The following is a 25700-nucleotide window of genomic DNA, read 5'->3' as shown; positions in this document are numbered from 1 at the left end:
GGAACGCGAGCCCGAGAATACGCTACGGCTACAGCGACTATTCCGGTGATGTATGGGAACAGGGGGGAAAAAAAAGCCCGGCCATTTGCATTGTTTCGTAATAATTCTCTCGTAACGCGTATATGAGTTCAAAGACAAAAGAAATATCGTTTTACGGTCTCGTGGTACGTGGGTTGCTCTATTTTGCGTATGAATTATTTTTTACGCCCCGAGCGCGTATGTGTGTGCGTAAATTTAACATTCAATAGCTTTTTTTTTTTTTTTTTTTATTTACACGAGTCCCTGAATTTTTCTACTTGTGGAAATCATAAAGTCACGTGAATGAGATTTTAGTTTCTACAACTCTGGGAAAATTTAACGAAGAACGATGACAAGGAGAAAGGCAACTAAAATTAGGGTAATGATGATCGGTATGAGAGCCTTGTATTTTCGGAAGAGCAAAAAGTTTCTTTGTTTTTTTTTTTCGAAAAGACGAGGAGGAAAGACAATCGTAGTTCATACTGCTACGTGTGACCCTAAAACAGTAAAATTTTAGATCACATGAACAATGCTTTCCCGTACGACTGTAATATTGATAATCCGAAAAAAAAAATTTTTAAAGATGTAAACGTGAAAATTCAAGATCTTAAATATGTATTTCACGACTATGAAACTCGAGGAGCAGAGCTGTATTTTTCAGTTTACACTTTTGGAAAAAGTATTAACCTAAAAGCTTAGAGATTAAAAAAAGCCTTTCGTCATACAGAACGTTGCACATGTCGCAGCTAAACTTTTTGCTGTGGCGATAAATACCTATGCCGTGCCTTTTGTGCTAAAGTGCAGTCTATTTCACGAATGTAGCCACTATTTTTATTGTTTCAATTCTGGGTCAAGTCGAAATTCGGAGCTTAAAACTTTTCCGACGTTCGGCAACAAATACCCTCATTCCAGGATAAAGGTTTAGCACAGAAGTAAACCATATTGTCTCTAAAGTATGAAAAAAAATTCCATTCGTTTGCAAAATATTTTTCAGTAAATGATATCCAATGAGGAAAGAAAAAAAACGTATTTACAGATGACGTTGCGTAAATAATCTCTTTCCCCAAACAAAAATGCACGTCGTGCACGTGAAAACGCGTTTTTTTCGTCCTCGTCCGATTGTTGTGCAAAACCGCGTTATTTTCACTGTTTCAATCCACCAAGAGAGAAAAGAAAAAAAGAAAAAAAAATCATCAGAACGCGTTTCACGAGCCGTAAATGTATCGCACGTTGAAAGCAATTTAAAAAAAATAACTCGCAACGAGAGCGTATTGTCGTATTATCCGCCACTCCAGAGTTTCGCCCGCGCGAATTTACAGCATCGAGGGGCGGGCGGGGGCAAAAAGAACACGCATTAAGGGGGGGAAGGAGCGCTTTTCAATGAGTGCATTTCACGCGCGCCCGATATAGAAAAACCAGCGACGCTACACTCGACCGGTGGCGCAACTAAAAGCCCATTCTCGTCGAGTTTTTTTTTTCTTTTTTTTCATTAAAAAACACGAACGTCCCAGTTCCATTTGAAAAAATGCGTCTCCCCCTGCGCGACTAAAATTATTTATCATTCCCGTATTAGCGAAGCGAGCATGTAATTCAAGCTGAGCTTTCAATGGAGGGAAAAAAATCACGCTCGCTCGTAAAGTGTATACATATTACCGTCTCTTCGCCTCAAAAGGGAGCCCAAAACCTCGGCGCGCCGAGAGAAATCTGGTACGCGCGCTTGCTCCACTTTCACCCCTGAATAAACAAAAACCGATTCGTCGTCGTTTGTTTTTGGCCGGAGATCGTCACATATTTTTTTTTACTTCGCAACACTTCCACGCATCCCCTACCCCCGCAGCTGTCCTTATTTTTCACGCTCGTGTCATCACAAGAGGTGTCGCACGGCCCTTTGAAGAAAATCCCTCGGTCGTTATAGCTCGAGAAAAAAAAAATCCACAAGAGGGTGGATGTAGACGGATTACAGTGACACAGAGGAGCCGCGTGTTAACGAGGAACACGAGACGCCGTAGAATCCTTCGCTCCTTGGGCGTCAAATATTGTTCTCGTGAAGCGTCGATCTGTTCAACGCAAAGTACGTAAAGGGAGGGTGAGTAATAATGGCAATCCAAAAGGCCATTTACAGTCGCTACTGCCGAGGGATTGTTTATTTCCACGCGGTAAGAGAAAACCTCGGCAAACTCGTGGCCCCTTTGAGAAGCGACGAGGAAGAAGATTCGGGGTGGCGCTCAAAATTTGCTCTAATTGTCCACGAAGGGAGGGACCGTCGGCATACGTGCACGAGAAAAGAGACGATACAATTCACGAGGTGGAGAAATAACCCGGGAGTACTTGGCAGGTGGTTACGACGGGCATCACAAAAGCAGAGAGGAGGGAGGGGTATACATACGGTCGCCAGAGGAGCCATTTGTCCGGGGGCCATACGCGTAGGGGTTCCTTTTCGATATGAGACAGTCGGCGACGGTGCATAAATTATAAACGCGCTTCGGACGCCCGGGGCTTTTGTACGCGATTCCGAGTGATATAATCGCCGGACGACAAGTAGTCCTTTCGTCCTCGGCTTGTTCTTTTGAGGGCAAACACAGACAGCCGCGGGTGAGCTTTTTTTTCCCTCCCCCCCATGTAACCGGTCGGGCGAAAAATTATGGCTCCCCGGCAGCTGTCATTAATCCACGTCTCCTCGCGTTACCCCACGCGCGAATGGATCACCCCCGGACACGGTGCTCTGCCCTGTTTTTTGCGGCTCGCCCGGAGATACGGGAATTTGTCGGGGGCTTCGCGGAAAAAGTTGGCGCGCCGAGACTACTTTTTTTTTTCTTTTCCACCCCAGCTCGGCTCGCTCGTGTTTTTCTTTTGATAAAGTTTGCCACTACCTACACAAGTATTTACGCTCGGGTTGTATCCATCTGTCCTCCTCCCCGACAACTGCGAGCCACTTGGGCGAGATTTTCCGCTTTTGCGGGGGCCAAATTACGTGCGCCCGCGGGCAATCGATAGATCAAGGGGTGGGTGCATTCAATCGGTATTATCGAACATCGGGGAGAGGAGCTCGTACACAAACACAAAAGACATGCCGCAGGAGCGCATTGAATTTCTCGGGGGGGGGGGGGGGGGATTGCATTGTACGAGCTGCTGTCGTGGTGTCCTCGTTGACGTATCCTCGAGGTTGAGGGGCAAAGAAAAGGGTAGACTAATAAGGTCGATTGTCCATCTCTGCTCTTCGTTAATGATGTTCGAGCTTTCGTTGTTGGTACTCTTGCAGTGAATTTTACATTTCGGACGGTGATGACCCATTTTTCTTTGAATCTCTGTGTACACCGGCCTTAGATTTATTTAGGGGATAAAAATCTTGGAAGTGCAGGAACAGCCGATTGATCGATTTCTCTAATGATTCGTGATTTATCATAGTCGCCCTCTGCCTTTTTTAATTCCCGTACTGTGTAGGTAGCGGGAAAAAGTCGTCGAAAAAATATAGCTGATGAACGATGTACGCCAGCGATGAAAGGAAACAGTATGGGACACCCACTCCACGGGGTGTCCATACACGCATCGATTTATGGGACGTGGCGGATAATTTAAAATACGCGGCTATAATTCAACGTAATGGGTTTTCCCCGCTAAAATCCTCTCCTACGCTCTATACGCGCTTGTGTATATAAATACTTTAGATTTGGCGGGTGATATTTATGAGCGGCGAGCGTGTGATAAAAAGCGAGAGTATATATTACAGAGTTTTTGGGGGCGAAAAAAAAAAATCCTTTACACAATGGAAATCGCGATAAGGAGCTGATTCATTGTTGTAAGAGTGACGGATGCGCCGTTGCACTTTTTGATGATCCATTCATCGGGGGATTTTTATCGAGCTTATGCCTCCGGAAGTATAAATACGTATACCCACGTCCCAAGAGACTCTACGGGGGGAAAGGGGTGCGATGAATGGGAAATCGAAAAAATTGTTGAAAAATGTGACGTTGCGAAGGGGAAAATTACGGCGGAGCATAAATTGTGGAGGCGGAAGGCGCGGACTGCCTTATTGGTAACGTGTTTCCGGGGGGGGGGCTGGAGCGACGTCGTATCGCGTGTACTGTAGGAGGAAATGGTCGGACTGGCGATACGCCGAGTGGCCGCAGCAGGTATATTTCAGCCCCTTGCGAAATTGAAATTTCCTCTCGGCGCGAAAGTTGTCGCGCGCGACCCCCTCCTTGCTCGTTAGTCGTAACGAGAACTAACAGGGCATTAGGCGCTCGGGGTAGAAAGTGGTTCGTGGTTTTTTTTTCTCCCTCCCTTAATGCTAAAATCCAGCGACTGCGACAAAAGCTGTGCGTGTTTGCTCGCCTGTCATGAGGCAAGAGGGGGAGGAATCTCGGGAGGAGAATCCAGGGGACTGCAAATTGAAAACGAAGCTCCTCGAGCCCCAGTTACCACCGCCCCGAGTCAAGGCGCTTAGGTATCGAGATGAGTTTTGCTCGACTCGAGCGCGCTTTGCTCGTCGTTGCACGTACACACACACACACACACACCTAACATACGTTGCATTGTGTACACCCCCGCTTTTGAGAAGAGCTGATTGTACCTCGAAGAGTCCCCCGAGGAAATCGTGTTGGCTCTGATAGAGTGCGATTTCGATTCAATCGTGCGTAGTTTCTTTTTTTTTTTTCTTTTTTTTTTTTTAAATGTTTACTCTAGAAAATACAGCAGCAATAATCATTACTGAAATTTTTTATGAAAAAAAAAAAAAAAAAAAAAAAAACCCCACCAAATAACGCTCTGAAAATATTTCCTCGTAAAACTCATGATTTGTTATTATTTTCAGCGACAGCGGCGTGGTTGAGGCAAGAGCAGCCCTGTCCGATCACAGGCGACTTTTGCATGAACGGTGGTACCTGCCTCTTTTTCGAGACGGTCGGGGAGCCAGCCTGCAGGTAAGATCCATCGACCCCCTTAAACATGTTTTTTTTTTTTTCCTTTTTTTCACTTTAAATTGTTACTATTATTATTTAAAGTAAATATTTTATTAAAAATTTTCACTCGCCAACGAGGAGTTGAGCTTTAACTTTCTCAAACGAGGATACACTGCCCTCAATGGGTAATTATTCCTCGATTAATCAATGCATCCTCGATTTTTACATTCGTTTAACGAGCTAAGGGTGGGAAGAAAAAACCACACCCATTTTTCCACCCCTTCCCCCCTTATGCATCCCTTTTCTGTTCAGCCGAAAGCCATTACAAAGCCAATTAAACTCTCGTGTTCTCAAAAACTTTGCAGAGCCAATTTCAACTCGGGCTAAGCTGCACTGCTACTCTTGCCCCGTATATATACATTTGCGCGCAACCTCCCCCCTCTCTCCCTCGCTTTTAACGTTTTTCGCCGAAGTGGCGCTTATTCTATATAACGTCTGTTCGTTCGAATTACTCGGCAAACACGGAAGACGCTGCGCAGCAGCCGGCACAAAAAGAGAAAAAAAAGAGCGGGAGCCATTCGAGAGTCTCCTTCTTTTTTTTTCTTCCTTCCGGCAGGAGAAGAAGAAGAAGAAGAAAAAAAAAAAAAAAAAAAGAAATGGCCTGCCGAACGGAACATTGACCGTTTTCATCTCCAACCCGTTCCGAGAGTTAGTCCGCAGTTCCAGATATTGACTCCGGGAGGGGGAGCCTGCAGGAGCGCTCTCGCTATTTTTATTTACTGCTGCGCCTCGCGAGTTTTTCCGGCATCCCCGAGCTGCTCGGGGGAGGACTCTTATTCGGGGGTTCGTGCTTTTCCGGGGATTTTCTCATTTCGGACCTGGCTGTCTGGGTGCGACCCCCCTATCCTTACCTTCTCCTCCCCTTCTTTCTCTTTCTCTGGTTGTACACGATTTCTTGAATATTTCAGAAAAAAAAAAAACCTCTCTCGGGCGGTGTTATTTGTTAACTAATGTAGGATTTGGTTTCTCATTCTGTAAATTCACAAACTCAATCAAGTACTACAAATTACCATTTGTCAGTCCCATAAGTTCACGTAATTAAATACACGTGAGAAATTGTTATTGTCCTATTGCTTACTATCTCAGTTACTTCCTACGATAAAATTGAATAAAATACCGACCTGATTTTGATGAATCATATATTAACAGATTTAAAAATAATATAGCATCCACCAAAGACCTCTTTCACCAACGATCAGTACAAACGTACATTGTTTTAACCAAAAGTGTTTGTTCAAACAAAAGCCCCAACGACACAAGCGCCGTGACAGCGAGTTACAAAAATTCCAACGGTATCCGAAAACCACGGAGAGGTGGCGTGTACACATGAATTTCAATGTTTTTCCTGGCACCACGCGTATTCAGATTCGCGAAAGACACCAGCAGCGCTCTCGCATGCAATTATTTCGACATCGTTGTTTGCAAATCTATTTAATTTGTGGGGTACGCCGCACGAGCCTGACGTTTAATTAATTTGCGTCAAAGTCACGCATTACCATTAACAAAAGTGACCATGAGTAGAGGGGTGGGGCATGAGGATCATGCATATATGTGAGTGCAAAGAATCGCGAGAAAAAAAAGGCCAAAGTTCGCTTTTTGCGTACACCCTACGCCTACCCATCCTCGAGCAGTGTATAAGCTTCTTCCTTGACTCTTCCAACAAGGAATAACTCGCTAAGGGGGGCTCTTTGGCTACCGTACGCCAAGTACACACAGCCAAAGTAGCTGGTAGGTGGATGCTAAAAAGGCCTACAAGAGCCTCGTCCGACGAACAACAGCGACGAGGGTCAAGGCGCGCAGTCAAAGAGGGACAGCTACCTTGCCATACCGTCGAACCGTTCATTGTTGGCTCGCACGTGTGCGGATATTATCTCTTGGTCCAAGCACACGGCCTACCATGTGTGTGTCTATGCGATGTATCTAGTTGAAATTTCGCTCAGCAGCTTATTCAATTTATGACCTCACGTTAATGAACCTCTTCCTGCACTGCGGCGGCCTTACCGCTGGACGAAAGGGGTGCTCTTGCGGTTGTATGCTGTTTCGGGGCTTTTGGAAAGTGCGCTCGTTGTGTTGGAGCAAGATGTAGGGTGGTTTAGTTTTTTTTTTTTTTTTTTTTTATGACTAGAATAAAATTTTTCAGCTCAAACGTAAGTAATCATGTTTTAAGAGGTTCTACTCACTTTGTAAGGGTCGGTGCGTGGAATAGATACGTGTAGAAGAACACAAACTAATGTTTATTTGATTGATGTACATATTAAAAAACAATGGAGTCGACTGAAGCAGTGAAAATTGTCAGTTGTACAACGATAAATGACGAATTATAAATTTTCAGTAGTAAAGACCGAGTTTGGTCAGACGTGGGTCGAATCGGGCAGACATGCTCACCTTGCGTCAAATAAACGCGTAATTTGTATTTATCAACTCTATTTACGAATAGAGTGTGTGGATAGATTCGCCACGAAGTTTATAAAACTGGAGAATTCCAAGAGAGCGACGAAACTGAGTAACGACGAGCCAAAACCTCAATCCCCGATCGGCGTCATTAGCAAACAATCGCCTCGATAATGCAGAGCCAAGACTCCAAATGAAGATTGAGTACAGGTATACACGTAACAACGATCAACAGAGGAAAAAAAAAAAAAACAGACGAGACATCCCGACCCAACGAGCCCACCCACCCAGTGACAAAAGACCTGGAACGACGACCGTCGTTATTTTCGCGATACGTCAGTGTGGCATCGGCTACGGTCGATCTGGCCCGGCTATCCTCTCAATTAGTCTCCTTCCTGGTGAGAAAAGATAAATGGACGAGCCGGCTCACCCGAACTCGATCACGCACGTATGCGCGCGGTCTCCATGGAGGGCACCCCCGACGAAGGTTCATCCGTGCGCGAAGAGTCCACCACCCTATCTATGATTGGACACGCGACGAGTTTACCTATACACCGACAGCATAAGGACGGTTATATAAAAGTATACACTGGCACGGAGCCACAGGGATGCGACGCTCGGCCCATTGCTCGCTGATACCGAGGTATCGAATAATAAAGTCCAGGTGACGCCCACCCCCGCCGGCGTATATATACAATGTGCGCAAGACGGCGACTCCAGACGTGCAGCTGGCGCGACGTGCCGCAATATCTCGCTCCCAAGTGGGATGTGTATGCCTATGATTTCTCTCGCGTGTTTTGGCGCAGGTGGTGCCGTCCACCGGCCAGAGCGTTTCGGTGACGGGTTGATGGCGTAATTAAAACCCGCTGCTCTCGAGCGGTCGGTCCTCTTTGCTGTGCTCCCACGCTATGCATCACACCGGAGTTATTTTGGTTCCTCGGGTTTCCGTTCCAAAATTAATTGCATTGTCGATTCGCCCGAAACCATTGGGCCTCGTTAGACCCTCCCGCGTGCACACCACTCCTCGTTAACGCACAATCTCCGCGGGCCATCATGCCCGTGTTTAACCTTTCGTTACCCCATTTTACAGCGCTTTTTGCGGACAGACAAATATTTGAGGGCTAAACGAAGAAAGAGCGGCTCGCGTTGTGAAATATATAAAGGCAGAGAGCGGAAAATTAGAAAGCTCGGCGCTCGGGTGAGGGAAAAAAAGAGCAGAGGCCACGTGCCAATCACCTCCCGCAACCACAGTGAAAATCGATCCTTTAACCCGCAGCTGGAAAGTTTTGTACGCTATGTACATCTTTGTCACGCCGCGATGGCAGGAGAAATTTTACCCCGAGATTCGCGAGCAATTTTCCTGCTGCGTATCGTCCGTCTGTCGGAATTCCCCCCCCCCTCATATATCTTGTACTCCTTCCTTCTCTCCGAGCATCCTGACAAACTCAAGTTCCACTCGATGCAAACCTTTCGTCCAACTTCCGTAACAGCTCCCAAAGTACTCGATACCCTTTGCACTGTTCTCGAACGCGGAGCGGCAGAACTTTTATGAATTTCCGAGTTGCGCAATTATACGCCTGGCTGTGTTTGCACCGATGCTATATGTACATGCTCTGTGAAACTGCAAAGCAGTATGTCGGGGTAAAAAGGCACTCGGGGCAAACCAACCGGTTATCAAAGTATCGACAAACCCGTAACAAAACAATAATGCACAGTGGGTATAGGTAACAAAATTATCCTCGCGCTAGTCAATAACAATCGTACAGCAAAAATACGCACGACAATGACAGTGCCAGCTCAGATATGGATCGCCGCGTCGGATCTTCCAAATGGTTTTCCACGCAGTCGCGTTGCACGCCGAAGTAATAAAGATTTTTCCCCTTCGATTGCTTCCGTGCAATTTGAGTTCCGCTTTCGCGTTTCTGAAATATCGGCGGGGGAGAGAAGAAACGCGCACGGAACGCGCATAATGTTACAAGCTCGTGGGAGGGCCGTGCATGAAAATGCCCGAGCGTGAAACACGCGCTTATTCCCTCGATTTTTCAGAACACATCCGGATGGAATTTTAATAAGTAGGTATATCCATCCCCCATTTTTTTTCGCGAAAAGCCATGGGGCGTTCAACATTGATTTCCCAGCGAATCAAACGCTCTCTGGAGTGACGTCGATCTTCGAAAACCAATATTTTGCTTTTTCACAGCCACGCTCGTCGAGTTATCGGGTAAAATTTTTCGAAAAGCTTTTCAAGAGCCGCAATGCACTTTCCAACAAACTTGTCTGATGCGTTTTTTTTTTTTTTTTTTTTGCAAAAATGGACTCTGTGGGCGGTATTTCCATCTCGAGTCGCTCGTAACCAGCTCCTCCGGAAGTCGCGCGTCTTTTGTCCCCTCCTCCAGTATTATATTCGATCTTCGAGCACAAAAAAAATTTTACGTGTCACGTGAAAGCTCTCATTACAGTCCCAAGAAGCGGCATTACTCTTCCCACCCCTTTAAAATCCAAGGCTCCGTTTCGTATTGTTTTCTCGCGTACGGTGAAAAATATCAATTTCAAAGTTGAAATCCCCCCCCCCATCCGATCAATCCGAAAACGAATCCCTAGGCTTTCCCGCGAAATCCTGCTCCGCCGAACTTTCAGACCAGTGCACGCGCGCACCCCTGTATCATACGAAATACCGAAACCATTGCGAAACTTTCAGGGGCCCTGGAATTTTATCTTAACTGCTGTTGCAGCGCGCCCAGCCCACATACGTGTATACGCAAGCTCGAAAGCTCTCGTCGCCGAAACAGCCCGCATCTCGTGTCTCTTCCTGCGCACCATGTGCATCTCGGCGATTACAAGTTCCAGGAAAGCTCCTCCTCGCCTCAACTCTTCAGAACGAGGAAAAAACTAAAAAATAAAAAAAAAAATAAAAAAATCAGGTTAAACGCTCCTCTCTGATTGTCACCGCGGGTGCTGGAGAGTTGCTTTTAAACATCTCTAATTACGTGCTTTGAAAAGCCAGGGCTCTTTTGTGTACACATAAAACATTTTCAACTCCGAGCTTTAGCGGTGGTGGGGCACATTGTCGTCCGGAAAAATAGTTTGCCCTTGAAGCGAAGTGGATGCTTGCAAGCTCGTGTTGGGGCATTGTAAGTACCTCGTGTGTGTGTGTTATTTTCCGAGGTAGAGGGACAAACAGTCGTTGTTAACTTGAATGTACCACAGATGAAGAGATACATACATGTTACAAAATAGTGTAAAGGTTTTTTTTTTTTTTTTTTTTATTGAAAAATCGATGAAAGCTGTTCCTCAGTTCATTTAATTTTCATCCCACGTGCGACACCTGCTTTGCACAACTTGGACGAAAACAAGCAACGAGGGTGTCGCTCTGCTGCTGAAGCGCATGTAATACAAAACCAGCGAAATGTGTCACGAGACTCGCTCGTAAAGTGAAAACGCAGAGCGACGTCGCATCATTCACCTCGCGCTGGGGGGGGGGGAGGGTGTTAGCCTTTTTGTTCCTCTGGTATTTTTCAACCAGCAAAGTTTTACTTTGAAATCGCTCGTTGCACAAAAAAAAGCAACAAATTCCGCAAAACCAAGGCGAAAATATAACGAGGCCGGCTCTATTGAATCGGCAAAAGCCCTCCAGTACAGAGGGAGAACACGATCATTATTCATCATCCCGGAGTTAATAGCACCCGGTTGGCCGGGTGATAAAGTCGCGTGATCGAGAAACAAAGCATCATTAAAACAAATCACCGGAAAATCGCAGCGACGATCGCCCGTTTCCGAGTGATTATCGAAAGGGACTTTGCCAGGGAAAGGGGGTGTCGGGAACGAGCTCGCAGCTAATGCCCAAAATTTTGTGCACGACCTCGTAAACGCGCGAACGTAACGTTCGCTATCAATTGCCAGTCCACGCGCCGAGCTTGCGGTCCTTTTCGACAACACGCATAGTTTGGAAAACCACCGAATAAGCACCCCACCTGTGTGTACAGCAACTTGCACTACACCCCCGCAAAACGTAAGGATGTAATCAATGGAAACCAAACGGTCTCTCTGCGGTAAAAGGGGTGTACATATATATTGTTACCCACGAGACGTATAGGGGGGGGAGGAGGCTGCGTCAGCTGCAGACCACAGCACTCGTATGTACGCACGACGCAATACAGCGCGGGTTCTTAAGGTTACGGCCCAGGTGCGGCCGCGTAATCGGGCAGTTTCGCGGACAGTGTATTGGCAGTTTAGGGCGCAATTCGGCCGCAAAGTGTTGCCAATGAACGTCGCCCGAACGGCTCTTTTCTCTCGGGTCGTTCTCTCGGATACACCATCTCGGTCTCCCTCCAGGAGGAGTCGCTCGGTGTTCGCGTCGATAACCCAAAGTACCTACTCTCGGAGGGGCCCGAATTTAGAGCTTGCGCGCGACTCTCCACGACACACCCCAATGTCTCGAATATTGGATGTACAAAACACCACTTCTTTTTTTTCATATCGGTGGCGCGAGAGTTGTCCCGGTAAAGTATACTCCACTGCCTCGAAAGAGTGATAACTCTCACCTTTAATAAGTGTACTGCGAGTCTTTTCTCGCCCTTTGGTCCACCAGAGCATCCACGGAGGAGAGATAAAGAGCCCGTGTGTGTTCCCCGAGGTATCGGCAGCGCGTGACGGACAATGGCCGAGAGTATATCTTCCTCCCTCCACCAGAGGGGAACGTACACTCCCCCTGCGTGCTCCATACGCCTCTTCGAGGAGGGGATTAAAAATCTCAGTGGTAACCGTGTCGCGGAATACATCCCTGGGTACTTTTTATTTTCAACCGTGTGTGCGTATATTGCGACTCTGCTAATTAGCCTCTCGATGAAGCGCGGGATCGTGAATCGTTGCGTTGGAGCTGGTCGGCTTGATTGACTTTTAGCTTTTGACTCGCCCCACTCGTTTTTTTTTTTCTCGCATTCATTAAAATTTCACCTGTCAAAGGATGTTGAAACCCCGTACTTTTTTTTTGCGAAATACCAACGCTACCGCGGTGCAATCTTTCATACATCTGCAGTCTGAAAAAACGTATTAATTAAAAATTTCAATTACAACGAAAGTTGGTATACGTATACACGAGGAGGGAGTACTGTCAAAATTACACGAAATAATAATTGTTTACAGCGATAATTCCAGCCAACACTCGCCGATGTGAATCTGACAGACCGTGTCGAGAGATAATGATGCATCAGTTTTGACTCTACGGGCAATTACCCGCGCGTCTGTGCGTGTTTTGATATAATATACACTGACTTGCTCATTCGAGCGTAAACGACGAAATCGTATCTCTATTATGTTGTTGCACGTCAATTAAAAATTAGGCCCTCCATTTTGCCGTACGTCTTACATCTGGTAAAACGCATCTCGTTGTCTGATATGCGCGCTCCCAACACCTGTACACAATATAATTAATGGCAAAGCGATCGGTAAACTCGACCAGCACATATATACACTCGGCTCTTCTTTCCTCTCTTACTCTCCCGTGCCTCAGCAGCAGCAGCCACGTGAGTGCTTATAAATAGTCAATTAATCCAGGGGTGGATGTGGGGGGGGGGGTGGTATAGTCTAGCCGCGTCGTTCTTCGTGCCTTCGCGCTCCGATGGTCCGGCTAAGCTCGCGTAAATCCAGCCGCCATCGAAACTCTCTGGATTATTCAGCGTGTGTGCACGTGCAGAGGATGTCCTCCACCCCCTTCTCCCTGTGAGCTGCGGATAATGATTTATTTAGGTGTATATAGCGCGGGGGTGTGCGGGAAACGCGCTTATCGCCCTCTCCGGCCGAAAGAATGCCCCCCCCCCACCCTCACTTCTGCGGGGGGACAAAAAAAAACGTCGACACCGCAAAGTCGACGGACATCCGGTGCACGAGAGAGGGCTCTTCAAACGGCTGCATGACTGCTCACTTTTTGTTTCCTCCCCCCTTCCCCTTCGGTCTTACCACGACCTCACTACTGGTGGTGGTGGCGCTTTTTTTCACGGGGGAGCCGGTCTATTCGAAAAGTAAATTTAAAAGCCAGCTCGGGGTCCGCGCGTGCATAATTAAAGCAGACGTGCAGGCATATGGGACTCTTTTTTTGTTTCGGTACTCTATTACGGACGCTTCTTGTTTTCGGTCGGCGCGCGAGAGTGAATTATTCACTCGAGGCTCGACGAGACATTTCGTGCTAAGCCGATCTACACGATATAGCTCTGGAGTAGATAAACTGCGGGATGATACAAGGCGTTTTGCAAACATTTTACTGTTATATATTTACCTATTTTTTACTTTGTTCCTCCAAAGGCGAGCAAAGATTTTTCATCTTACTTCGAGATCGGCAGTGCTTGGAGTTACGTGCGAAAGAAAAATTGACCACGACGAGGAAGCAAAGATCGAGTAGAAAGTGATTATTCTCGGTCTCTTCCCCCATTTTTCGGAATCGATGGTTATTGTTTAGTGCAAACTGTCGCAGAGGAGAGACGAAAAATCGTTTGATCGGTACTCGATTTACAAGTAGAAACAAGCGAGTACACGAGAAAAAAAAGGGGTGGATCGGTCGATGGGTGTGCAAAAGAAGGAGAGGGAGGAGCATCAAAGGGCATAAAAACGAAGTGAAACGCGCTTAGTAAGGGAATGCGGGGGAAAAAAAGGAAGGGTAAGAAAAGGGTGCACGCGTCAGAGCGGCCGTGAAAGTTTCAATTTTAAACACACTTGCGCGGGTATATTCCCCGGACTCGCTTTTTTTCCCCTCCTCTGCTAATTTCTTTCGTCGGATGGAGTTTCTTTTGTAAGAATAAACTTCTTGAAGCTGCTCGCGGCACCAGCCCCCCCTCCCCAGTTCCTTTATTTCTTTCTTCTATCTCTTCTACCCCCCAACCCCTGCACACCTTTTTCCTTTTGCACGGCACCCGGGCACTAATTAAACACGAGACCGTACTAAATACAAGTGTAATCTCTTGTTGCCCCGATCTCTCTTGTTTTTTAATTAAATATGCTCTCTTCACTTTCAGCTGTTATAAATAATTACCGTAAGCGCCCTAGAGCTTTTCATTATTACTTTGAGAACAATCGTCGCTCAACCCGTGTATTCCCTGATGTTCCATTTCTGATTCGTTCGCACTTTTTTTTAACAATGAAATTGTTTAGTTCGGTACAAAAAGCAGTAGACACATCTATTTACGTGAACACTACAAGTTTTTGCATAGCAAATACATTAGTTGGGTGCATTCGAGGTGTGGGAAAAAAAAAAGATAAGCTCACAAAATTAGCTGAATAGCTGATTCGAAAGACCGAGCGGGTGTCTAGAGGCCCGCAAGCTCTTCCACTGTATATATGCATACGGACTAACGAACGCGTCTGTTTGCAGGCAAATCGATACGAGGCTTTGCGTGTATACGGTTGTAGCGGATCTTCCTCGATCAAACGCTGGACGCATACTCGAAAGCTCGTACGATTCGCGCGGCCATGGACGAAAGCTCGGGCTTTTATTGGATCCTGAGCGACGACGGTCGTATATTTTTTACGCGTAGTTCGGGCAGTACGTTTACGCAGTTGAAACGGTGGAAAGTTAATCGACCGAGCTTTAGGGTGCTTTTATGACGCGTCTTAAAAACAAATTGTATCGGAGGCAAAAAACAACGGGGAAAGGCGAGTGTTGGAAGCTCAGAAATTTAGCTGGCTGTTGCGAATGATTTACCGTGCCCATTTGTTCGGCGCGTTTTAAAACAAGTTACACGTGGGGTGCGAATTTCGAACTAAATAACAAAATTACGGGAGAGCTTTCGAGAAAGAGGTCGCAGTGCTAGTGTATACTGCACGTTCTTTGGTTCCACTGCAGTTGATCGCCCTGATTTTTTCATTCTATTACTCGACATAGATGCTTGTATGGTATCGTTGTGGACTTGGGGTACGGTTACCTGAAAATGGATACCCACGGGTTTTGGAAATTTTTTGAAGCAACCACAATGCATTAATGTTTTGAAAAAAAAAAAAACAATGTAGGACAAAAAATAGTATTTAAACATTTGATTTCAAGTACTCGACAATAGGATTTAATGCATTAAAATGGATAAAAAAATGTTATCGAAACTTTACTGTGAATAGTGATGAGTTAAAAATTATTTCAGAATAGAGTATGTTCTTTGTTTCCAAAATGTTCTTTTTTTTTTCTAAATGGTTGAAAATTCATAAAATAATTATATCGAAGTCTCAGGCGCGTTTGAATAAAATTCTTTGTTACAGTTCGAAATATCTCAAAATTGAAAGAAAATTTTATTTAGAGGCACCTACGGGGCAAATATTTTTATCTTTGACATACATCTGGAAATATACGAAAAAACAAAAACTGGTAAACAGAAATTACGTGACGCATGACACACTTTTCGAATAAGTTTTAAACGTGTTTACGGCTGATTTAAAACACTTTTGGGATGATAGAAAAAAAGAATTGTTGGGTTTCTTATTTCAATGAAACTGTTCTTCCATTTGGAGAGTTGAAAAATACAAAAGTATATCAAGTCTTACCCAATAACTGCCAACATTTCCTTGGAAATTAATCGTATGAAACAAACATTTCCGCAGATATGCTAAAAAAAACGTTGGAAAACTTTTATCTGCTCCAAGTTGTGCATTTTAAAAATGCATCCCATACACCTCATTTCGATGAAAATCCACGATCCCACCCCACGAATAAATTATTCAATAAAACGATCCTCAAATTTATACCCTCGAGTTAACTCGACTTTGGCTACAGTCGATAAATAACGCGCTCAAACTCAGCGATACCGCGTCCCCCGTTCCATTGGTCCATTGTCTGATCATTATTAATTTCGTAGCACACAACACACAAGCAGAGGCAAAAACCTCTTAAGATTTTAATTCCCCCGGGAATGCCTCATATTTATCGACCCTCGGCGAAACTCTAAATACCTACCCCTCGAGCTCCCGATAAAAAGGGAAAACCCGGATATCCCTCCCCTTTCCCGCGAAGTATCGAGTCAGCGGGAATTAATCGCGGCGGGGAAGAAAAAGAGGCCGACCCGATAACCGATACATATATTTGAATAAGCGTCCCGCGGCCAAAGGCGGTGTACATACATATATACACAGCTGGAGCAATAATTACTTAACGGATTTTTCAAAGCTCCCTCTTGCGCGTGCATACACCTGAGGCAGCGCTGATAAACTGCTTTGAGCTTTTTCCCGGCTCACCCGAATAAGAAATGGCAAGTGGATTAAAAAAAAAAAAAAAAAAAAAAAAAAAACAATCATAATAAACAAACAAAAACACACACTTTGACGCTGCAGGGGTTGGGGGGGGCAAAAGCGGGCAGAGAAATTTCCGCTCGGGAGAATCTTCCATTTCTCTGATAAGACATTTACGCGGTGCCGAAAAAAAAGGCCGGGCTCTGTGCGTGTATATACGTACGTGACCCGGGGGGGTTGGGGGAGGGAGGCACCGCAGTGGTTGAGGGAAAACAAGAGCAAGCCATTTTATTAGAGCGCGAAATAAAAGAGCCGGGAGAGGCTGGAATAAGCGCCCACCTAAAATAAAAAGCACGAGTTAACGCGCGCGCGTGTACAGCTGCGAGTGATTTCTTCGCGCGTGTCATACGGGCGCTTCTGCTACGTTGAAGATTATACGAGCAAAGGGTGTTGTACAGAGAGAGGGAGTGAGCTCGGTCGGGCGAGGGTTTCGGGAGACTTGACCACTTCCGCTACATCGGGATCTGTCTCTGTTTGTTGGCGCGTGTGCACTTAACGCCTCGATGAAGAAGAGCCAACGGGCCGATCGTGCAACCCCGGATATAACATTATAACGTAGGGGCGCTTTGCACTTCGCTACAGTGTAATTAAATGAGAAACAGAAAAAAAAATGAACGTTTAGAGCGACAGAGGATGGAAAGAAGCTATACATTGACAACTTTTTTTCCATAAGTAAAATCTATGAAACGCAGTATTGGCTCTCAACAAAAAAAAGCTTCCAATTTTTCAACCAGCCCTACGTACGCGTACTCGCGCTTCCTCGTCAAATCCGTCCAATCAGCTCTGCTCAAACTCGAGCAGCGACGAGACGCGGGTTCTACCGTGGACCCGTATAGGTACGGGGATCATGATCGGTAAATATTTCGCCGATCGCACACACGCGCAAAGCACTCAACATTCCGGTGATCCCGTTAATTTTTAATCAGCCGGTGATTAAACAGCCGGCGCTTGTTTAGGCCCCCACGCACGGATCCTCTCTCTCTCTTTCCCCGGGTTTTAATTATAATACTACACACCGAGCGCCTCTCCGGACGAGAGAGCGAGGGGAAAGCTGACCCGGTTTTATTTTCGCTCGCGTGATGGATCTCCGTCGGCGGGAACAGCGCCGATTTTCTTTTCACCGGCGTTTTTTTTTTTTTTTTTTTTTTATATTTTCTCAGTCCCTTATGTTCTCTTGCGACGCCTTAACTGCGCCGAGAGTGATCGCGAGACACATATACTTACGGGTGATACCCCGACTCCTTTGATCTTTATTGCTCGTTTATTTCCTTCGTTTCGTTTAAATTTAGAAGATTATTCTAAAATTTTTTATCGGGCCGCGGAGAAGAGCGTTTTTCGGAGGGGGGGGGCAGAGAAGAGGGGAACGGAAGATCTACGTCGCGCAATACATCAAGACAAATGACGAAAAACAAACACAATACAAGTATATATATATATACATCCTTGCCGCCTCTTTTATTTTCGTTTAGTCTACGCGAGCAATTATAACTCGGCGCTCTCGCTCCCCCGTGTATTTATACACCGGACATATTTTTACGCGCTCGGAGCCTCCCTCGGTATCTCTCTCTCTCTCTCTTCTCGGCTCTCTCGCTCACACAACTTTCCTTCCTCGTTTCGGTGAACTTTGACACATTGGTGCACAGGTCCGTTCTTATACACCCCCTGTATATAATACACTGTAGACGTGGATACATACGGTGTATGGGGAACAAGGGGAATTTAGGTGCTCCCGGAGGCGGAAAACGGCCAGACAAGCGAGAGTGAATGACTGAAGCGAAGATCGCCGGCAAAGGCTGGGAGGAGGGTGTACCAATTTGCCTGGCCTGTCCCACCAGCCGGCGCCCACTCCAACATCGGAGTAAGTAGCTGCGGCGATCCTCTACATCATCCATATGGTATATACCTGCGTATGTACGTGACCGACGAGGCTTTCCGTTCCAGTCGTCCCTCCGTCTTTTGTAGCCCCGCATAAATTCCGCTTACGATGTGTAGCACGCGACCCCGTGCACTGCTTTTTGCGCCCTTTGTGTCCGATTCTAAAGCTTTTATTAAATATACCCGCACTGACGCTCCCGCGTATGGAAAGAGGAAGAAAAAAAAGTTTGCTGACTCCTTGCCAGGGGATGGGGATGAAAAAAAAAAGCAGCCTCTCCTCGGTCGTGTGCAAAACCCGATGTATATACAACCCACTACGCTTACTTGACTCTTCAAGGTGTCACCTCTCTTTGAGTCCTTTGAGCTTTACTTTTTGACATTTTGTGGAACCTTAAAGCAAAGCCCCCAAATGTGTATGACGAGAGGCCGGCGTCGTTGCTTTTCATTTTTGACACTACAAACAGCCCAGGAGGGTCTTTGGCCCCCTTGTGTTCGTCGAGTGGACGCTGGTGTTTCATTGACTCCGAGTCTGGCTTTCCATCGATTTTGATAAAAGTCAGAGCACGAGGAGACACACTCGGTGGGAGAAGAAGTTGAAAAGCGACTTTATTAAGACCTCGGAATCGCTTTCGCCTCCTGGTCCTGGCACCTCCACGCGCGCATAGAGTACGGCGAGAGAAAGGGACCGGGGGTTGAGAAAAGACACTCCCCGGCAGAGAGAAAAGGCTACTTTGGGGCTCTCGAGGGAAAGAATTAGCGGCAAAGTGCGCGAAAACCAAGGGGTAGGGGGTGGGGGAGGAAAAAAAAGGAAACCTTTTACTCCGGGGCATCAGCCCACCACCGTGGAGAGCTCGTGTACGCGCAGCTTCTCTCTCTCTGTAACCTACTTTGATCGTTTGACCCGTGCGTGTGTGTAGGAGGAGAGTCGAATCAAGCTATTCCGCGCAGTCGCGTGCTTAACGGCAAAAGAGTCTCTCAGCATCGACGCTTTCGCAAAGTAAGAAAAAGCACCCTCCCCCTCCATGTACATACCTTTGGCCGATTAAAGTGCATTTCGGGATATCAGCCGGATGACTGATGTATAAATATGCCGTTGAAGAGTATACTTTCACCCAACATGAATGCAGGCACATGATGTGTGCATCCTTCGGCAACGTAATAAGCGGGTGAGATCCGAGAGAGAGTTATGAAAATCGCCGGGGGAACGGGTAATTAGCTAAGATTAAAAAAATGATGAAAAGCTCAGGCAAGCGAGAAAAGAGAGCTGTATACACATGTATCTATATTGTATTTACATGCAAAGGCATAATATACACAATAAGGTATAATGCACGATAACGACGCTCCCTCCCCTATTTATATATCTACTCTCGGGGTGTTTTCTCCTTCCCCCCTCTAATTCGCTCGGGCCTTTTTCCCTCCCTTATGCAATCCCCAGTGTACCCACACAGGCGCGCGCGTGCTTCCGCCTCCGTATCACCTAATTTTCTCCCCCGCACTTTTCTCCCGCCGGCACTTGGCCAGACGGCCTGTTCCACTTCTCGCTTCCTCTATACCGAGCGCGTGCGTGTGTGTGTGCGCTTTGCCAACAGCTTTTCTCGGCCCACCTCCTCTCTTCGACGCCTCCGGCGCTAAGTGTTATCTTTGAAATCGCGTTTCGCGGAAGCGTTATTCAATCAAGCCGGCCGGCCACCCGCGGAAAAGACCGGGGCCTCTGTCTTCTCTCCTTGTCGGTGGTTCCTGAGAGTAGGAGGGGAGATCTAAAAAAACGGATGTGTCATTTCTCGCCTAGCGTCTGTTGGGTTGTTTGTCGAACAAACGCGGGGAAGTGGGGAAAAAAAGCGTGGAGAGCCTCGAAACTTTTGGGGAGAAGAGACTAAGATGATAGAATTCGAGGGGTTTAACGAACCGTGACAGTATCCGGAATAATCAATTTCAATTGGCAATTTATTTTGCTGTCGCTCGTGTTGTTATTTACAACAAAATTTTCATCTTTCATTCCAAGATGTTTTTTTTTCTCTCCATACGCGTTCCTTAAAATCAAAAGACGTTGAACGAAATTTGGAAAGCAAAATTGGAGAATTCGTTTTTTCGACTTTGCGAAAGGATCAATTGCACAAACTCTCATTTAAGATTTTTGGTTGAAAAAAAAAAAAATTTAGTTAAACTCTACCTTTATCCACTAAAGAGCTTTGTAACAGTACACCTTTCTACGTAATTTCATCGAACATTCCGTCCTTTTGCTCATCTGACGAAAATTTATCGTCTCTCTACTCCTAACATCTTGGAGCAACAAACCCCTCCATGTAACCCCCTGGACCACGCAGTCAGCTACGTGAGCTTTTTTGTAGAGAAAAATCATCTTACCAATACTAGAGTCGTCAGAAATGTTCCTATAATTGTTAGATGCAATTTATAACATCACTAATTATACAAAACAAAAAAAAAAAAAACTTGCAATTACAAATAAATCATGCGCTGAAAAACGACGACTTTTTATTTCAGTGAAAAATCTAAAAAACATAATATGGCTCACGTCAAAGTAAAATTACAAAGATTCAACAGCACCACTCATAACTCCAGTGGGCAAATACGCTCGTCACGAATAACGATAATAATAACAATGGGTATGACGAAAAATAATATTGCTCGTAAGTACCCAAATAATCTCTCAACGCCATGCAAAGCGAACGAACGAAGCCACCTCATGTTTTGAGGCAAAACACGCTCGAAGAAAACCCCCCATCAAGCTCGATGGTGCGAAAACATTGGTTTAGACCGAAAACCGAGCTCATTTGGAATTACGTAGCGACAGCGTGATTTTTTTTCCAGGGAACAATATCTTTGCGCGCTCCAATCATCCGTATTTATACGAGGAACCGCGGAGCGTGACTCCAGTATGGGTAACTCGAGACCGTTCCCGACGCGTACAATCGAGTTAGGCGGGACTAAAACAAACGCACGAGGCGCAGGTATCATCGCCGGGGCGGATTGATCCGCTCGCGACCTCGTCGCTGGGACGATGTTGACTGAACAACTTGCACAGCGGGTAGTACGTATAGGTGCGGGAACTTTGCGAGCCTTCGGGGCTGGGTTTACGTATGGCCGCACCGCGATATGAAGAACACGGAGAAATGAAATTTCCCGGAAGCCAAGTAGGTGGAAGAGAAGGAAGAAGAAGTTCCAGTCGGTGGTTTGGAAAACGCGAGGGGAGTGTATAAAGTGGGAGTGATGGAGAAGAAGCTGCCGGAGTAATTTGCGACTGAGCTTTCTTCGTGCTTTCCGGTGCCTTTCGATTGATTTTATGGCCAACAAGTTGGGCCAACTGCCGTTCTTCTGGTTTTCTTGATCTCTCTATCACTTTGGGTGTACCTTTTCAAGTCACGGCTAGTAACTATACAGTACAGGGACCATCATATATGAAATAGAGGTTCACGGTGTTTCATCCATGCGTGTTTTTTAATGAGATTCATGACAAAGTAAACCAATTGGTTTGTGATGTAGTTGGTTCAATCAGATCGAAGAATTTGTAATGAAAAAAATTAATGTGCACGAGCTTGTAAAACATAATCGTATTTATCAGAGGTTCCCTGCTTCCTCCACAAAAATTGTGCAGTTTGGTAGAGCAGGTGGGACCATCGTTTCTATAGTGGGTTTATCAACCCGACTGTAATAAACTTTATAAAAAAAAAAAATAATAATAATAATAGTACTTCAAGTGTATGACACAACTCAGCACTTGTACCCTCAAAGTATCATGTAATACATATCCCGACTCTCGGGCCCCCGTGTGCAGTCATACTAGTAATCAAGTTCACCAGCGTAATAAAACAAAATCTCCATACTTTCAAAGCGTGTAAGTAAATAATAATAGTAAACGTAAATTGAAGCAAAATCATGAAAGAGGTGTACAGAAGGGAGGTAACAGTACTTACACCGGGTCATCGGTACGCTGCAATTTTTCCTTTGCGCCCTCCTGCTTCGTGTATTATACGTGCGTCTCCCACTTCCACTTTTATTCTTTAGCGCGAGTTTGCTGGCGAGTGTTTTTTCGTCCGTGCTATTTTTTTTTTTTTTTTCTTTCTTGTTTCCCGCGCGGTCACGCGTTAACTTTGCGCGTCACTTTTACCGAGCTCAATAGATATAAGCCCGATATTCGTGGATACATCGCTTCGGAGTGTTTTAAAAAAGCGTTTCGTTTTCACGTGTGCTCTCGTGTTTTTTTTGTTTTTTTTTTTTGTTAGTTATTGAAAAAGTAGAGCTTTCAAGCTCGGCCAGTCGTACGGTAAAATGCGTAAAATCAACCCGAGTTGGTGCGCCATTGACGGGAAAACAACCGCGTGTGGACTTTTCGTTTGATCCTAAATGACAAAAAGTGTCCCCAGTGTGTATGTATTATTATCACTAAAACGGACATTACTTTGTTGTTCTTGGGGGTGGTTTTAATCCCAAAAAGCTCGAATTCGGACGTGATGACATTTCAATAAAATCTATCGGATCAATCTTTTCGTTTTACGTACGGGCAAATCTATAATCAATCATATTTATGTATACACAACTGTTCCACAAAACCGAGTATTCGTCGAAAGCACGATAAAATGAGGCAGTGAAAAATTTATAGGGAAGAAGTAACGACTAGATCCGCAACACCTGGTCCGACCGGTTGGCGTCCCTTTTACTACTGCTGTCTGCCCTTAATCGCACTTGTACTACTGTGCACCAGTCTAGCGCTGTCACCCGCCACGCGGCCGTAAAATAACGTGTCGCATCAGCACTGCAGTGGGTAAAAATACACAAGTGTCGAGAGAAAGTCGGAGACGGAGATGCGGTGTGATTTTTAAGCAGACGAGGGATGGTTGTTATTTTTCCGAAAAACTCTTTCAATAACGTTTAATTGGCACGATCCGTGTATGCTGAATAAAGTCGCACGTATATACGCACAACGTAAAAAAAAAAAAAGGTAAAACGATCGCCTCAAAGAAGAAAAAGAGAGAAATTCGGGGAAAGATGAGCCAGCGCTGCAGGCGGTCCTCCCACCTTCTGTTCCAACCCAATTCTCCCGATACAAAAATAAGATTCGTTATGCCGGAGGGACGGCTGGACTTACAACCCAGCAGGCTTTTTCATTATTATTATTATTATTATTTTTCGCTGTACAGCTCTCGTTCTCGGCTGTCGCGACTTTTTTTCGGGCTGACTTGTGTCGTTTCTTTTTTTTCTCCGTCGCGATGTACGTCTGACTTGTCGAGCTCGATGTCGTGAAAGATGTCGGAGTCGTTAATTTGTAGCTCGAACGTATCGTACGCGATATTCCGTTGGTAAAGGGGAAACGTATTTATACTTGTACTTTTTTTTTCACTCGCTAATTAATTAGAATGTACCCTCCTAACAAAGAATAATTGATCCGCTTTGCTTTTAAAATATAATCAATCACAGGGCAATCGAGCGGTCCCGGTTTTCCCTCCGTTTCCTTCGTTGTACTGTGCGTATTTTTATCCCGAATCCCAAGAGCGGTATGCGTGATCGTGATTCACCGTCCACTCTTCCGCTTACCCGTCAATGTATTTTTTTTTTTTTTTTTTTTTTCATTTGTCTCGAAACAAACGCATCAAAGAAAAATAATACGTCACTTGATCGTCCCCCGCGATTTACCGAAAATGTATGTATATTTTAGTCCCGGCGCTCCAAACTCATCAATTCTCTCCGCGATGATCCAAAATACTCTTCCATACCAAAACTCGGTGTGCGTAAGAGAAAAAACTCGGCAACGGCGATTAATTTAATTTAATTTAACCCTCGTCGTCATCACTCCTCGCCTATTCTTCGAAGAAATAATCACACGTGATGGTGTAAGCAGTCCCCTTCCCACTTTTTTACACTGCGGATCATATATTTTGCACGCCACCTTCTTCTCAAGATAGGAAGAGAGAGAGAGAAATGTATCTTCCATCTCGTATAGAGGCTCTGGTGTACGCCCACCCGATTTTTCTACCGCCGCGAGTTTTTACTTGCACAATGTGCGTATATACGTAAACGAGCTCCTTACGCTTTCTCGAGTCCCCGGTGCCATTATACGTGAGAGCACATAATTTTACTCTTCAACGCATGGGAACAGAAGCTTTGGGTATGGTTATTTTCCAGATTTGTATTGGGCTTTTTCTGTTTGCTCGACGCTCGGGAGCGTGCGAGTTTTATTTCCCTCGCTGGACGAAAAGTGGGGTTTTTTTTCCACTTCTCTCGTAAGCAAAATAGACGAGCGAGATTATCCTCGGCATCTCTATCGTGACAGACTTCTTTCGTACCTACCCGTATATTTTAGCTTTGTGGGAGAGCGAATTTTGCGATGGATTATTTTTTTTGGGGGCAAGGGAGTGGTTTTATATACATTAAATATAAACTATTTAAATTATTTTAATGTGACTCCACTAGGTGTATAATAGAAGCAAAAAGCTGATATGATGATGAATGTATCAAAATTTGTTTGTGGAGTGGAGTCACATTATACATCTAAAATATTTTTCACATAAAGGAATGGGGGTGCTTTTCTGGTTAACATAATGATGGGCAATCGTCTTATCAACACAAACTGAATCTATGCAATTTATCCCATAGTAAAATGTATAAAACCTGCAAATATTTATGTAACTTGTTTAAAATTAACAAACATACACTGTAATTATTGTTAAAATAAAATTAAAAAAATATAATTAACCACGACGGAGCCGAAAAGACTGATGTCGATTGTTTGACGTTGTTTCAGGTGTGCCGAGGGTTTCACGGGCCTGAGATGCGAGACCAAGGACGTCCTGAGCACCGGAAGTGTGTATACCCGTCACAGAGCACCTTTCTCATGCAAGCTCGGACTCTCGACCTCGTACTACTGCTAGCGATAGTTTATCGGGGCCCTATGAGTTCGTTGTCTTACTTGTGGCGTTTCCCCGATCGTTTATTATTACTAGTTTTTTCGTTTTTTTTTTTTTTTCGTTTTTTTTTTCGTTTTTTTTTTTTTTTTGATACATACATATATAGTTGATATTTTTAATATTAATTTTTACATGCGTTTTCAAAAATAATATTATCAAACGAGACACGTACATATGAATACATAGATATATATTTTATTTGCATGCAAAACGCGATAGCAAAATATAGGAATAAAAAAGATAATTCACGCGCGGATAAACACGTGGATTCGAGTCA

The 25700-nt window shown here is 45.1% G+C and overlaps 1 protein-coding gene across 1 annotated transcript in view; it reads left to right on the top strand.

Annotated features, from left to right (window-relative positions):
• Positions 1–25398, top strand: part of vn (membrane-bound neuregulin protein vein) — a 148574-nt gene extending 123176 nt beyond the window's left edge. Inside the window, exons 5-6 of the mRNA XM_089590743.1 lie at positions 4829–4937; positions 25261–25398. Of these exons, the coding sequence (XP_089446869.1) occupies positions 4829–4937; positions 25261–25387 (236 nt within the window). The 3' untranslated portion in view covers positions 25388–25398. The remainder of the gene's footprint in view (positions 1–4828; positions 4938–25260) is intronic.
• The last annotated feature ends 302 nt before the right edge of the window (positions 25399–25700 follow it).

Source organism: Copidosoma floridanum, unplaced genomic scaffold (assembly GCF_036245765.1).
Source record: "Copidosoma floridanum isolate Cflo_tuat_1 unplaced genomic scaffold, Cflo_Japanese_pri ptg000013l, whole genome shotgun sequence".
Lineage (NCBI taxonomy): Eukaryota > Metazoa > Arthropoda > Insecta > Hymenoptera > Encyrtidae > Copidosoma > Copidosoma floridanum.
This window is presented reverse-complemented; position numbering and strand designations above follow the sequence as displayed.